The sequence below is a fragment of the Primulina huaijiensis genome, chromosome 2, assembly GCF_012295235.1.
Source record: "Primulina huaijiensis isolate GDHJ02 chromosome 2, ASM1229523v2, whole genome shotgun sequence".
Taxonomy (NCBI): domain Eukaryota; kingdom Viridiplantae; phylum Streptophyta; class Magnoliopsida; order Lamiales; family Gesneriaceae; genus Primulina; species Primulina huaijiensis.
This window is the reverse complement of record NC_133307.1, coordinates 22,795,439-22,812,196: the sequence shown is the minus strand read 5'-3', so window position 1 is coordinate 22,812,196 and position 16,758 is coordinate 22,795,439. Positions and strand designations below refer to the sequence as shown.

The following is a 16,758-nucleotide window of genomic DNA, read 5'->3' as shown; positions in this document are numbered from 1 at the left end:
ATTATCTTCAACTATATAAAACATTATTTTACGTATTCATATGAAATGCATAATAAAATATTAGCTTCTCTACACACAATACGTTTATCAAAATATTAAAATAATATTGATATCCCCTAAAATTGATACATCTGGCGAACCCAATCCCAAAGCGAGATAAACCCTAGCACCATCTGGAGTCCAAGCCCACTATCCCTAGCATCATCAGAAGTTCAAGCTCATAAAAGGGTCGGGAGACCCGAGCCCATCAAGGGATCGGGAACTCTGAGCCCCGACGCGATTAAAGAATATGAAGATATTCTCATGGATAAATAAAGGTCCCGATAAATATGATATTTGGGTAAATCTAATCAAGATAAGACAAGAGTCCTAGTCGCTGTCTTGATATACTCATAGTATTTGAAGTCTCCTATCTCAGGAAGGACTCCATTTCGGCAGAAATCATACTCTAGCAAAATAACTAATACCCCTTATATAAATACCAGTTATTGGCCTACGGTTTGACTCACTTACATTCTCTTATTTCACCTAACACTATTATATTTTACTCTTGAGTTTGCTACTCGGACTGATTTAATCATCAGAAATGTCACGTTAGAAAACTCTCTGTTGTCCCCTAACCTTACTTCTATCGGTGCAGAACCCAAAAATCAGATCCGAACCTATCAACTATAAAGATTTAAAGATCCGTTCTCCAGAACGAATCCGATGTAAAAATTTTAGTATCATCAAATACCCTCGAGAATATCTTAGGAACTACAACTCAGAAAATAAAAATATGTTAGGACTTATAAATAATTATTCTCTTTTAAATAATTTATTATTTTAATAAACAACTAATTTACGATATCATGGAAAAAAATCGTAGAGTTCTGTACAGATTTTTGGAGAAAGTTCGATCTTTTTAATTGATAGCCTCTCAATATATGTTGAGATCGAAATAATTATAATATGCTATGAAAATTATTAATTTAACGAATTTTGCAGATTATATTACAAAATTCTCTATTTACACTAAATTATAGTTGACTTGGGGTTGTGTGTTAGTGAATTAATTTTTTTAAATCAATCTAATATTATTGAAATTTAAAATATCATATAAGGTACTTAGTCGTGCATGCTAGATATCATATAAAAATAAATAATCTAATAAAATTATTACAAAGTTTATTATTTAAAAACATATTAATATGACATAGATATACATATACAAACGAACGCGGAATAAAATATTTAATCCAAACAATACCTTATTGTTGGAGTTGGTCAAGTCAAAATGATGGAGGAGGGGTCCCGGATTTGAATTGAACATTATAGTTTTCAACAATTGGGTGTTGGAGTCCGCCATGACACGAAGTCGAAGGTACGAACTGCAGGCATTAGTCAATTTTGGTTAATTACGAATATCTTGTTTGGGAAAAAAGGAAGGACAAGAATTATAAATTTACTTAAAATTATTATTATATATATAGATTTTTGACCCAAAAAAAAAATTTCAATTTTAGGGTTGTATGCATTAAAATGTTACATTTTCGGTTGTGTATATTTATTGAATCAATTATGATCTTATAACTATATTTTAATAGTTAATTATAGTCGTTTTTTTAAAAGCATGTAATTAAATTATTAATATTATTGTAAAATTTTATAAATAAATGATTAAAAAAATTGTGACATTCATGTTTAATAATGTAATCATCAAATTTTAACAATGATATTAGTAACTTAATTATATTATTTTATTAAAAAGAACTAAAGTTATTTTTTAAAACATTATTAAAAGATAATAATTAATTAAAGGTAAATAAAAAATACAAAATTAAAATATCATACCTCAATATTAAAATTAACATTATCTTTATTTTTTTAATGATTTAATTAACCAAGTGAGCTCGTGTAATAGAACCCATTCGGGAATTGAAATCCTAGAACGATTTTGTTTGCAAATATATTATGTTTTTAGATAAATAATTAAATTTATAAATTATTAAAAAAAAATGGACAGTGATCCAATTGGAATATCACTAAACAATTTTACCTATATTTTTCCCAGTCCCTCAACTTTTCGCTTTCCGCAAAATAGCCCTCTCCTGTCACTTTACATTTTCCCTCTCCTGTACGTTACATCTCCACTTATTATTTTTTTTTTTAATTATCCATTTTTCCACTTTCGGATTCCTTCGAATTTATTTTTTTTCGAAATACTTAATGCGATCCCGAAGGGGTATTTTTTTATACTATATGATAGGATACTCTCAATTAATGTTTCATTTCTAAAAATAGAAAAAAATGTAAAAATAAATATGCTTTGAATGTAATAATTTGATGAATAAAAAATAAATATTTATTTTTATTTTGAAGCTCGAGACAATTACGACAAAGTAGGAGGACTAATCCATAAAAAATCTCAAGTACAACGGCAGTATTTTGCATGCCATTTCTCATACTTCCATGGGTTTTTCAATTTTTTTCTTTTAATCATTATATAAATCATACACCTTCGTGAGGGTTCCTGAAGTCGGCTTGTCCCAAACTTTAGAGTAAAAAAAATTGGTTAATTATATTATAGTTCCATTTCATTAAAAAATTGCCAATCTCCGATATTTTCGAATAAAAAAACACAAGTCTAAAGTTAATTTATCATGAATCTACCCAAAAAAAAAAAAATGATTACATGGATAAATTACCAACAAACACCTTATTTAAAGAACAACATTAGCATACAATTTATTAGTCTTTCGTTTGGTACTTGACATCTCCTCCTACACATGATTTCACCAAGTGCTTCAAACCCTTTTTAGGTGTTCTTTTCTCCGTTGAACTCGTCTCCATCTCTTCTTCCATCATCAAACATATCTGCAGCCACCGACATCAAATGTTTTTAATTAAAATTAATACTCTTTGATAATAATATTCCTTGTTTTTAATAATTTTTCCACCATTATTATAAGGAAAAACCCAGAAAAAATATATCAAAGATTGTTGGATTTTAAGTTTTAGTCTATTAAATTTTCAATATTTGTTCAATACACTAAAAGTTGATTAATTTTCGACTATTTTGATTTATGAGCTAATGTAGTTCCTAAAAATGATCACATGACACCGGAAAAGACTGAATTAAGTATAAAGACTTGTCCGATATCACGACAATAATATGACTAAAATAGTAAAAAATTAAAAGTCAAGATACTAAAACTAAATTTGGAAACTTAATTGTCCAAACTAAATTTGGAAACTTAATTGTCCAAAATTCAAAATAGATGGAGTCAGTAGAAAAAAAATCATGCTCCCTCTAATATATAGATATAGACGCACGAGTAAAAGACTCTTAAGCTAACTTCATTTTAGATGGCAGCGTCGAGATTCAAAGGCCCCTTCAAAATTATAGTTTCCAACACACACAAGTATAGCACTAGCAAACGACATGTTTTTGGCACCATATATGGCACTCGATGGCTGATGAAATGTTAGTGTTCTTACCTTGAAGAGACGATCCTCGGCGCGAATTAATCGTTCCATTAACGTTCCTTTTTGTTCGACTTCCATGATCACCTCGTCCAACGGACGACAATGGCTTTCTGGGGAGAACTCAACCGACGATGGCTGGCCATCACTCGAACGAGTGGATGCACTCGAGCTCTTTGGAGAATGACTAATACTCCGAATGCCTTCCAATTGTTTTAGCTGAAAAAAAAATTAGAATATACGTATAAGATTCTTTCTCTAAATTTACTAAATCCAATCACTTGAACTAAAACAGAACTTCTCCATTTATTAAAATGGCAAAGAACTGGAGGAGCCCATAACTAAAATGACTCATGTTTAGCTTAGTTTGTGAATACTAGTCAGGCCAAATTTAGCCCGTGTGATGTTTCATTTTCTAGCAATTCTCTTTCGTCCGGGCATTTTCAGGTTGGTAATATTATTTTTCAAAATTCTCTATTTTGAATCTTAATTTCTAAATCATTAATATAGTCGAATTCTGGCTAAAAATATTATTTTTTAGTTCAAAATCAAAAATATTTAAAAATGAAACATCACTAGGTTTCGAACCCATTACTTCCTATACCACAATTAACCAAATTCTTGGATAAAGAAAATGAAAATAAACGATTACCAACTTATCGGTTCTTCCAAATTAAAGAAAAATTTAAGTCAGAAAGGAACATGATCAGGAGTAACAAGAACAAAATTAAACATTTGCATGTGCAGAGTGATTAAAAAAGATGAATTAATATGATACTTACGATATCATCTAGGCGATTAAGTCGAGAAAGCATTGGTTCTTCCGCAGCTGTCATTTTTTATTTGATTATTTCCTCGATAGACTCTATTACACTTATCTGTGACTTTTTGCAAATATCACATTCGCTATTTATAATGTGATATTTTTGTAATAAAAATATTACAAGTGATACGTGTCAAAAAAAATTAGGAAACACTTCAAACATACACGTAGAACAAAATTGCATATCGGGCACCGCCACTTTTCCCAAGGTGATGGGCTCTAGGGTGTGGATATTGTCCTCTTAATTCTATGCATAATATTATGTTTTTAATTAATTTAATTTTTAGAATTTGATTTCATTATAAGGTAGATCTCTTGTGATACGGTCTCATGAATCTTTATCTGTGATACGGATCAACCCTACCGATATTCACAATAAAAAGTAATACTCTTAGCATAAAAAGTAATATTTTTTCATGGATGACTCAAATAAGAGATTTGTCTCACAAAATACGACCCGTGAGACTCTCACACAAATTTTTACCTTCATTATATTTATGTGAGCATCATATCATAAATTTAAAAATATCGAAAGATTAAAGTGTAATTTAAAATATTAAAAAAAGGAAAACAAAATTATAATATTACATCTACAAATTTGGGAGGAAAAAAAATCCTCCGAGAAGATCTTTTATGATATAAAATTATAATTATAATAGAGATGGTAGAGATAATAATTTACATTTATAAGAGATATATATTGCCAAGTACACCACCATTTCGTTGTGAGAGAGCACATAAATAATCATTTTACGCAACTCAATTTTTTAATGAAATTATTTAAGATGATCTAAAGTGGGTGTCAACTTTCATAATTATTGTTTTCCAAATAAACACTCTCATATCTATATAACATCAACCTTTTAATAAAAACTTGTGACTTTTGGATTGTGTTGCATGTTTGTAAAATCTTTTTTATAATTAATTTGACTTATATTTAAATGAGATCATACAATAATTACGCATATTAGTGAGAGAATACACTATAATTTTGAAATTTTGAATGATGGGTCATACTATAATTGTGAAAACCAATGAGAGATTAAACTTCGATTTTGAAATAATGATTTAAAAAAAAAAAGAAGAAAAGAGACAAAATCAGACTATGACACCAAATCTAAAGAAACTATGACACCAAAGTCTTTTGGCCATATTGTAAACTTGATAACAATGATTTAGTTGATAATTTTGCGCAACAAAAAACGCGAAAAATATGAACATTTTGTTGTTATATTTAGTTTATATATATGTCATTTCTTATAATTTAATAAATCTGCGTAGCATATTGATTTATTAAATTGGATATTGGTGATAATTATGGTAATTTAAATATTAGCTCATATGTAATATTTTTAGATTTAATAAAAAAATTACATATGACAGTTCTCTAAAAATTAGCCTAGGGCATCTAATTTTTTGGAGACGATCTTGTTTGAAACCTTTTGTATTAGCTTCATTATCAACTATTATAAATAATCTTCAATTATCAATCGTTATAATACATTTAATTTGTATAATAACTTCGTTATCAATTGTTAGAAATATTTTGGATCTACTTGTAGTTTTGAAAAATCAAATTCTTCAATCCTAACCTCTACTATACTTTGTCAATCTGGTTCTAGATCTTTTCTTTTAAAAAATATATGCATTGTAAATATATGGATTTTCTAATGATTATCAAATTATCTAACATTAAAAAAATTAAATAACAAAATAATTTCAATGGTAAAAAAGGATAATTCACCATACTAAGAAAATTAATGGTTTTCTGAACTTTTCAACAAATTAAGTAAAATAATTCTAAGACTACAATTCTACAAATATATGTGTTGCCCAAGTCTTAATTGAATACTTCTAGACTTTTAAAATCTACAAAAGTCATTAAAAATCAATCTTAAGTCTTAGTTGAATACTTCTAGACTTTTAAAATCTACAACAGTCATTAAAAATCAATAAATCTCCTACATTAAATACACCCCCTTAATTATATACCAGAATAAAACAGATAAGAAAAACCAATAACTTGGAGAAAATCCTAACCTTCTTTAACCTCTCCTTTCTTCAAATCAACCACAAACGACTTATCCAATCCAATCCAATCCAATCTTCTGCCATTTCAAAAAGAACGAGAAAAAAGAAAATAAAAATTATATGGCGAAAAAAGAAAATAAAAAGAATGAGATAAAAGAAAATCAAATGGTGGATCATGAATCAATGGTGCGTATGAGCGCATGTGACTGCTAATTTTTTGGGCCTATATATATATAATATGTTTGATTTTTGGGTCCAGTTTGGGCAGCTGCATATACTAGGCATATGTTAGTTCGGTTAATAATATCTAACTTAACTCAAAAATTAAATTGAACAGAGCGGACCATACTGGACCTATGTTAGCTCCGTCTCTGTTAACAATATTCAACTTCAACTCAAAAGCTAAATCAAACATATATTCAGATGTGGACTTATAATTTGAGTTGTGCACTGTTTAATATTTCAAATGTTGTGCACTGTTTAAGATTTCATCGATTGTTTCATTGTTAATCATAAAAATGTAATCAAAATCTATGGATTCAAATCCATTCATCCAAATGCTTAAATAATTGTTACAAATAAAAAAATATTTATCGTTGGACATTTGTTATTTTAAATTTAATTAAAATATGTTTAGTCAAAAAATTAATATTTTAAAGAGTTTCAATCAAAGGTAATTTAAGAAGAAAATAACAGATTTCATCATTTTTAAAAAATTAGACAAGTTGGAAAGACTCATTCATCCAACACAAATATATAATGAGAAGAAAAAACAAAAGCATCTAAAAAACGAGCAATTCCATTTGTTGATTTTCGCATGTGGTTGAGGCTAAGAATACTTGAGGTCTGCATTAAGTCCCTTATCTCTGAAGCACAGGCTCCCATGTAACTGAGTTCTTCACTTGAATCGGTGATTGTTTGCAACGCCAAAAGAGAAATAATCATAACGTGAACATTATAGAATCATTTCTCACAAACTAACTTCAGACCTTCTCGTATCGCAATTAACTCCCCATGAACAACCAACATAGGTTTACAAATGTTATGTCCAAATGCAAACAACTTATTACCATCATGATTCTGCACCACCCCATCCACCGTTAGGTCTGGTTCGGTACGATATACCGATTTTTTAAATAATACCGTATATCGTACGGAAATTTTTCGGTATGGAAAAATGAATACCGATACCGTAACGAAATTTCGGTATGACATAATTACATACTGTTCTTATCAAAAAAATTCGGTATACTGCAATTTCAGTACGGTATCGGTATAATACTGTTTATACCGAAATTTTTTTAAAAAAAATTGTTAATCTCATCACAATGACAACAAAATAATTTTATTATAATAATTTTTCGGTATTTCGATATATACCGAATTACCTAACATTTCAAAAACATATACCGATATCGAACCGTACCGAAATTTTCGGCATATCGTTAATATCAGTATATTTCGATATGGTATACACGGTATACCGAAATTTCGGTATTTTTTCCCAGCTCTATCCACAGTGTAAGAATGTGAATCCTCATTGTAGCTTGCATCAACATCTAGCTGTAGCTGTCCAACTGAATGTAAACTCCAAAATTCTAGGTAATATGCAATTTTCCTCCCACCGTAGACTTTCTATATAGTTTATTAATGATCGTTGATATTCCTGAAGGTAGTTACTACTCCAAAGAACTCCTTCATGTACCACCATCACGTTACATTTATAACCAGTGCAGACACCAAAAACCCATCCTGCAACATGTTGCATGAGACGCCTGCAAAAAAATCTGCAAATCTCAACTACATTGTGCTCAGTAAACCGGACCACCCCAACCCCACCACCAAAAGGCTGTATTTTCTCTTCACCCAAATTCCGCTCTGGCAAGTTCTCCTCAGTGGGTGATGTGCATCTTCACTCTCTCCTATTACAATGAAATCGAGGCGCCACTTGAAAAGATGAAGTTTTTAATTGACACCACCCAAGACATTGCAAAAGGAATCCGAGAATCGGGCCTCACACTTGGTGATTGAGTTGTTTTTGTAATCCCTTTGATTGAGCTCATTTTGAAAAGACTTGATACACATAGCTACCTGCTGACCATTGAAAAAAAAAATGGAAAAAAAAGACGAACAACGTAAAACAAATTATAACTGAATCTATTCTTTGGAACACCTAGCTACCTAATGTCCATTGATAAACATGGAATGAACAATGTAAAACATATTACAACTGAATCTAAAGCAGGATTGACAAGTATCATCAGCTTTCAGATATGCTTGAACCCAAAAACCGATCAACATATATGGAAATCAGTGGCCAGAGTCACAAATTCAAAAAATTACACATGATTCTTATTTTGATCGAGAGTTTATCTTGTGATACAAATTGTTGTCTACATATCAAATAAGCCAAACAACAAAATAAATTCGGACATGTAAAAATTTCATATGTTCCAAAAATCATGACAAGTTCCAATCAAATACACCCAAGCATAAACCAATCACAAAGCATACAAAAAAATCCTATAATTTCCATGTGTTCATCCAACCAAAATACCAATAGAATTGACAGCAAGAAAAAAGTAGACCAAAAGACAACCCCGACAAAATACCAGCGAAGAGGACCGATGCGGCATACACTGGGTGCGCCCTCTCCTCGTAACTACGTGTGTTCTATGATGTGTGAATAGAAGAGACGTAAAGCAGAGAGATGAAGAGCTAGGAAATAAGGACGATTCTCTTTCTTATATAGCATATAGATAGTACTGGCTCATTATAACGTTATATATAACGAGTTTAAATTTTTATAATCAAAATTATCGTAAGTATTTTGGTTGCATAGTGTCACGGACTTAGCACTTTCTAAGTTCATGTGTGGCCTCTCCCCTCGACTCTATCCTTTTGAGTACTAGCAAAGCAACCTCAAAAAAATGATTCTGGATGATTGGGTGTACGAACAAGCACAAATGAGCTGGAGAATTTGTAAAGAGATGAAGTGAACAATTGGTTGATCTGAAGAATGAATTGGTTGTTTAAAAGGAGCTCCTGTAACTCTATATATATAAGTTCCTCGTGTGCTAGGATTTTGCACACTATTCTATACAATGGAGTATACTAGAACTTGCTACAAATTTACACATCCTACAATGTACAAAATTGTTGTAGAATTGTTTAGACCATCATCCATGTCTCCACATCCTTCTTGATTGCTCCGAAGGTTTTTAGACCCCTTATTTTCCACAAAATTCTAGATCTTTCACATAGACGTAGAATGTTCAAGTATTGTCTACAATGTTTTACTCTCTTCAACATGAAACTAGAACCTTCATGTCTCATCCACAATCTTCTAGATCATTCTGAACAAATCTAGAACCTTCATGACTTGTCTAAAATATTCTAAGTCATTCCGCACGGACGACCTAGATCCTTCAAGCTCATTCTCAACTTCTCTAGAACATTCCATTGCCTTCAAGGGAATGCTAGAGTACTCAAGAAGGTTCCGGATGCCACTAAACATTTCTAACAGCTTCCTCTTCCAAATTCCTTGCTTATTGCTCGTCAAGGTCGTGTCACTAAAGTCTTCATGAAATTTTTCCACCAAATACAATAAAAGAACACGTGCACTGCCGCTAAATCTTGCTTGCCAAGCATGATCGAGTGATCTTTTCTTTAGCATGAAATTTGAGGAAATGGTTGTAATTTCAGTTTTATTTTTCCATCTATAAATTTGTTTATAATCAAATTTAGATATTATCTTGATTCATTCAGCAATTTGAATTGGTTATTTTTGTATGGGTGTCATGTCATAATTGTTTCGGGGACTAGATTGCAATTTTAATTGATGAAAAAAATAATAGACCACCATACCAAAAACTTTTTTTTTTTTTTTTTATATTTAATAATAGCAATTGATTAGTGCATTGGCACATGCGTTACATGTTTGTACAATTTTTTTAATTAATTTGATTTGTATTCAAAAATGAATAATATCATAATTATAAATACTATGGAAATGTCTTATTGCAATCTGAAATGACCATATTCAAACAAAAAAACTCATGTGATACATCTCATTTATTCGACCCGACTTATGAAAAAATATTATTTTTTATGCAAAAAATATTTTTCATTGTAAAGATAGTTCGAATTGATTCATTTAACAGATATAGATATGTGATACCGTCTCACATATTCGAGGCAAATAAATAAATAAATACGGTTTCTCCTAAATCATGCAACACATTACAAAGTCCGAATGTATGTGTGCTAGCGCCAATCTCAAGTATCATGAATATTTTATAGATCAACCAATGCAAGTCAATAACCACCAAGATTATCTCTAAGCATCACATAAGCCTATTTTCAAGCACTTCTCCACTAATATAGTTAATCACAAAATTTAGATCAAAAGTCTTTTTTAAGCTTGTAATTTTAGGCTTTGTTGTCTGCTTCAAAGAAAAGGATAAGATAATCACAAAGAAGAGAGGATAATATCATGAAGTAATTAACTTTCGCATTTCTTGAGCTTTTCCCTTTTTTTCTTGGGTTAGTTTTTTTTTTTCATTCACAAGACTTTTAAATTTTTTTTCCTTTTGCCTTAGCCATTTGGATAATCTTTTTCACTTAAGGAATTTTCCTTTTCTTTTTCATCTCCTTCATCAATTTTTCGAGCTCAACAAGATATAATAATATTAAATGCATCAAATGAGATTTAATTTACTCATGAGGGTCAGTATAACGAGTTTGCACAAAAAAATATCGAATGTGTGTCGAAAAATATGCAATGCATACACCATTCTTTTTGAATTTAGCTCAACTTGGGCACCAAAGATTAACATATCACATGATAAGTTTGAAAAGCTCAAACGATCAAAAAATCGTCTAAATCAATTTTAAATAAAGTTGATAACTATAATTTTCGTCTCAAAGTACCATCAATTTAGGTTCTAGAATAACTCAAAAACTCCCAAGATTAGGAATGACAATGAACCGAGTTCAGGAAAAATTTGATCAAACCCGAGACCCGACCCCGTCTACTATTGGACCCTTCACGCCCATCCCATGAACCCGACGAGTCCGGACCCACCGAAGTTATATATATATATATTTTTAAATACAAAAGTGAAAATTAATTAATCATTAACATTAATTTTAAAATATATATTAATAATGACAAAAATTTGTGTGAGACGGTCTCACGGGTCGTATTGTGTGAGATGGATCTCTTATTTGTGTTATACGTGAAAAAATATTATTTTTTATGTTAAGAGTATTATTTTTTATTATGAATATCGATAGGATTGATCCGTCTCATAGATAAAAATTCGTGAGACTGTCGTGTAAGAAATTTACTCATTAATAATATTGCGAATGTTTTGGTCATTGGCGAAACGGACAAAAATTCCATTACGCAATAATGTGGACGAGTGGAAATCCGAGAATCTTAGGTTTCATTTAATAGAGACAATGACTGATTTTTCTACGGTCTAAATTCCAATCACTAGACCAAATATTATTTAGCGTTTCTTTAAAGACGCAGAAAATCGTTTCACGCTAACAGCGCTTCGGAGAAACCGAGGAAATGGGTTCCCTCAGCAAGGTTTTGTGTTTCTTCATCTTCTAGTTCTTGATTTCAGGATTTGATTTCGTTTTTGTGGTTGCTTGGACTCGTAATTAATTCGAGTGTTGTTCTAATTGGATCTGTTCTTGTAATTTTTTGTGTCGTTTTCGTTTTCTGTGGAATTATTTGTTTGTCAGATGATTATATTCGTACATGTGATTTTGAATTTCATTCGAAGCTAAAGTTAGATATTTTGCGTAAAGGTTGAATTTTTTTCCCCTGAAAAAAATATTTCCGCTGGTATCTTTCCTGGATCGACAGTGGCTTGAAATTTTGAGTTGATAACCGGATCGATGTATATTTCTCGTGGGGGTTGTAGTACCTAAGAAAATGAAAAATTTAGGGAGGCGAAATACAATTTAAAAAGGCCATGTTATTGAGAACTATAGGATTTTATAATAATTATGAGCATGGTTATGCTAGGTTACAGTTCGTTTGAATTAGATTGGTCTGGGAAAACGTATGAGTTGTGTTTTATTTTCGTATTATGGTGGGGTGGCTTTCTTGAAATATACAGGTTCCATGGATTGTAATTTTTGACTTAATTATACTCGTGCAATTGAATGATTAGTTCGACCAGCGGGAGTAGGGAGAATTTTGTATTCGGATGATTCTTGTGGAGTTTACTGGTTCAAAGCTTGCTGAATCAAGGTCTACAGGCAACGTGGAGCACTTGAAACAGGCTAAAACTTGTACGACGGCGCTTAGCATGATTATGAGCAAATTCCTTTTGACTAAGCTTAGCACCCAAGACTTAATAATATCTCCCACAAGACTTTGAAGCAAATCCCCTTAGGAGCAATTGGTAACCTTGATTTGACCATCACCTTGTGGATGATTATCTCAACTCGTATCCATGCTGCTGTTTACCGATCGCCAAAGAGATGTTCACTAATGACTCAAGGAATAAGAATGTCGATTAGAAACAATGGATGTAGGAATACATGGAAACTATACTCATTGGAAAATAGTTCAGTCACTTGAATTTATGGATAATGCGAAATCTTCTGGAGCTGATCAACTACTACAAAAATAGTCATATCCCTTTTGTGTACGTGGTAGACCAAGAACAAAATCCATTTAATGTTGGTCCATGTTTGCATTATAGTCGTTCATCAGAAGTGTGGTCTTTGGACGTTTGGCGAACCTGAAACACTCAACTTATCTTTCAAAATATCAGTGGAGTGTCGACCAAGAGTATGATGTGTGTATCAAGTGAAGAGTTCTATCTCAACCATGAATTTCTTTTCATAATTTGCGTTCATTGGTTACAATTTATAACGAATAGCTGGTTGTTGATTTGTCGGAAAAGAGAAAATAATCGTGGGACAAGTACTCAAAATGAACACCTCTAATAACTTCTTGGATCTGAGAGAAAAACAGATCAGTGCAGCGGTGCTTAATTTGGTTGGGCAGCTGGTAGGTTTTTCAATGGATGAAGCATAATCCTTTTGCTTTCGAACAAACATTGTAGGTGTTATCCTTTATATTGTGGTTGGCATGTCGATCATGTTGCCATGGTTGGCCCAATCAAAGACAGCATTCATCCATAGGAGTGATATCAAAATAAATTTGATCCTGATATACATCTTCTACTGAAAAAAATTGATTGTCAGATGAGACATTTGAAATTTCTGATCCTTGTTCTAACCAAGCAAGATTGTAAGTACTAAGTAGTCAGATGGCACTCTGCCACCATCACAAGATTTCGGACAACCTCTTCAGAAATTACTACCTTCTAACTCTTCGGCTCAATAATAAGATGACATCTCTTTACTTGTTATTCCTGTTGTGGCCACCAAAGCTTTGTGGGTTTTGTAGTTTCAGTGTGTGAATTTGCCGATGGGGATAATGTTAAAAAGCTTTCCAACTGTTAATGTGATGCTTGATTTCCTTTGTGTGGTTTTGTTGAATTTTGTGTCGATAACTGAGACAGAATCCAAAGTGAAATTCACTGCCAACAAATTTCTTTACTTGCAGGACGACAGAGCAGAGGTTATTCAGGCATGGTACATGGATGACAGCGATCAAGATCAGAGACTTCCCCATCACCGGGAACCTAAAGAATTCGTCTCATTTGAAAAGCTTGATGGTACATCTGACTCTTAGAAGTCGTGCTATCTTTGTTCTACAACTTGTTATTTTGTTGGTTATTATGTGAACTTAGAGATCCTTGGTGTCGAGCATGAGCTGCTACCCGTTTCTCCCAAATGGCTTTAGAAAGTTATTTTGTTTGATTGATAATGGCAGGGTTTAATGCATGCAAAAAAAAAAAACCTGATGAATGTTATATACGTTCCCATAAAGGCAACTGAATGGGTGAATAATTTCTTTGTAATTCTTGGTTATGAGATCGGATTTGAACCTTATTGCAATTATTTTAGAGATTGGAGTGCTCAGTTGGAAGTTAGATGCTGACAACTATGAAACTGATCCAGAGTTGAAAAAAATTCGCGAAGCGCGTGGATATTCCTACATGGTATGGAAATTTGTTAAGCAATAAGACATATTGTCATATATAGGCTTTTACATATGGCCTTTCTGTCAAAACGGTTATTTTCTTTGTAATAAACATCTGGTCGTGTTTGGGTAAAATGTTTTGGTTTGGGGGAAGTGTTGTCAAGTTTGGATTTCAAATAACACCTTTTTTGGGACCCATTAATTATCAATACATGAGTTTGAATTGAGAGGGAGTGAATTTGAAATTCACCTCGATCAAGATCAATTGAATAAATCAGATATATTTAAAATCACGGATTTAAAATGTTTGATTTGATTTGATTTCAAATGATTCGAATTTCGCATACACTGTTAATATATTTCAAGTTATTATCTTCTTCAGGACTTTTGCGAGGTTTGCCCAGAAAAGCTTCCCAATTATGAGGAGAAGATCAAGAACTTCTATGAAGAACATCTTCACACAGATGAAGAGATCCGCTATTGTGTTGCAGGGAGCGGTAGTTTCACATGACTAACTTGGCTTGATGATTCTTCTGATCTTATGAAAGATCTTGTTACTAAACAGTTTTGTGTTTTTGTGAAGGCTATTTTGATGTTCGTGATCGTGATGAAGCTTGGATCCGCGTCTGGGTGAAGAAAGGGGCGATGATTGTCCTGCCAGCTGGTATTTATCATCGTTTCACCCTCGACTCAGACAACTATATCAAGGTATTTTTTAGTTGAGGCACCACCATTAACATTATCAGTAACTATGTGCTTTTGTGTTGATCTTCCACCTGTCGTTCATATTATTTAAAACTGAGCCTTTTGACCATACATCGTCGCATACAGGCAATGCGACTCTTTGTTGGCGATCCCATATGGACCCCATTTAATCGTCCTCATGATCATCTTCCTGCAAGGTATCTCAGTACTAAAACACATCAGCTTCCTGCAAACCTCCTACGCCTTTGTAGCTTAGAGATCATCTTCCCAATTATTTAAACCAATTAATCAAAATCCAAATCGACCAGTAAAATTTGTTGATTAGATCTAACACCAGAATGTTGTCTCCCGCAGGACACAATATATTGAATCTTTCCTGCAGAAGAAAGATGCTGGAGAAACGGTTGATGCTGCAGCTTAAAGCACATCTAGATGTTGATAAAATTCAGCCAACTGTCAGTCACCATCGGTTTGGTCTTTTATGGTTTTCCTGTAATATAATCCCCTGTCCAATAATGAACCTAAAATCTTGCAATAGACTGTTTGATCAAGGCTTGCAAGTGTGTATCTTCGAACCTTTTTAAGTTAAATGTGTCGAATCTGTAGGTTAATATATATCTAGACATTTCTGGCTGTCTTTGCTTGGCTTCAATACTAAGACGCTTCTTGTTGAAACGGATGATATATTGTTTTTCTGTTCATCTTCTTCCCAACCTCAATCACTAGCTAAACCGCAATCCCTCAGCGCGAAAACAGCCTATCTTCGAGCATATTTCGATGGGGTTATATCCATGGCGCAAATCATTTTTATACTTGTAATGGGATTTGTAATCTTTCTATCCACGGTGAAGCCTAAATCTTATGATGGTCTGTGTTAGAGAACACTTTTTACTCTTTTTATGTCGAGCATCCACGCGTATTTTTTGAAAGTAATCTCCAATTTATTGCACTATAATATCATCTTATGAAGCAATTGGAATACATTATATAATAATTAGTGTTACACATGCGTTGAATGAATTTGGTTCTTTGTAAAGTCCCCATTTACCTTGATAGACTTATATAGAAGATAAATACTTTACAAATCATGTCATTTTCATAATCATTTTGTGCTATTTAATTTTCGGTGTAAAACGTGTCTCATACACAAATATATTTATATTTTTTTCCAACAAGAATTTAGATTCTATCAGTACTTTTTTCTTGAAAAGGGTGTGGATCCGTATCAAAATATCATTTTATTTTATTTTTAATGAAAATACTATTTGTTATCTCATTCATACGAATAACAACTTTTGTCCGTAAAGTTTATAATAAAAACAATACATTTAAAATTTCAAAAGATCATTTAATTTCCGTAAGAATTTTCAGTCGCTATTAACAACCTAGCAGGAGTAAAAGTTCCATAGCTAGTCCTAAAGGAAACTTCGGTCTATGGCTAAATTTACGACGATAAAAACTTAAGGAAATAGTTTTTTTTCCCACTCATTCCCTCAAGTTTGGTTTTTGCTCCATCAAAATTTCAAATTTTGGTTTTGGATTATAAATTTTAAATTTTCGACTATTTTGGTTTAATTGTTGATATGACACCGGAAACGACTGAATTGATATCGAAAATTACTGATGTGATGTCGGTATTGTGTGTGTATCAATT

At 32.0% G+C, this 16,758-nt stretch overlaps 2 protein-coding genes across 2 annotated transcripts; one reads left to right on the top strand and one right to left on the bottom strand.

The window, feature by feature from the left end:
- Positions 1-2,541: 2,541 nt before the first annotated feature.
- On the bottom strand, positions 2,542-4,372 carry LOC140960102 (uncharacterized). Its single transcript, XM_073418237.1, has 3 exons — positions 4,248-4,372; positions 3,481-3,684; positions 2,542-2,856 (listed from the first exon to the last, which is right to left on the bottom strand). Exons 1-3 carry the CDS (start codon positions 4,299-4,301, stop codon positions 2,731-2,733), a joined length of 384 nt encoding a protein of 127 aa, XP_073274338.1. The 5' UTR covers positions 4,302-4,372; the 3' UTR covers positions 2,542-2,730.
- Positions 4,373-11,690: 7,318 nt separating this feature from the next.
- Positions 11,691-15,805, top strand: LOC140970617 (acireductone dioxygenase 2-like). Its single transcript, XM_073432428.1, has 7 exons — positions 11,691-11,918; positions 13,920-14,031; positions 14,324-14,418; positions 14,782-14,896; positions 14,983-15,107; positions 15,231-15,301; positions 15,459-15,805. Exons 1-7 carry the CDS (start codon positions 11,901-11,903, stop codon positions 15,523-15,525), a joined length of 603 nt encoding a protein of 200 aa, XP_073288529.1. The 5' UTR covers positions 11,691-11,900; the 3' UTR covers positions 15,526-15,805.
- The last annotated feature ends 953 nt before the right edge of the window (positions 15,806-16,758 follow it).

Bases quoted from the DNA above. Each gene is read 5' to 3' on its own strand.
- LOC140960102 (XM_073418237.1), bottom strand. From the start codon at position 4,301: ATGACAGCTGCGGAAGAACCAATGCTTTCTCGACTTAATCGCCTAGAT. The intron at 3,685-4,247 runs GTAAGTATCATA...TTTTTTTTTCAG, and splicing joins TTAATCGCCTAGATGATATC to CTAAAACAATTGGAAGGCAT. The intron at 2,857-3,480 runs GTAAGAACACTA...CGGTGGCTGCAG, and splicing joins CCGAGGATCGTCTCTTCAAG to ATATGTTTGATGATGGAAGA.
- LOC140970617 (XM_073432428.1), top strand. The intron at 15,108-15,230 runs GTATTTTTTAGT...CGTCGCATACAG, and splicing joins ACTCAGACAACTATATCAAG to GCAATGCGACTCTTTGTTGG. The intron at 15,302-15,458 runs GTATCTCAGTAC...TGTCTCCCGCAG, and splicing joins CATGATCATCTTCCTGCAAG to GACACAATATATTGAATCTT.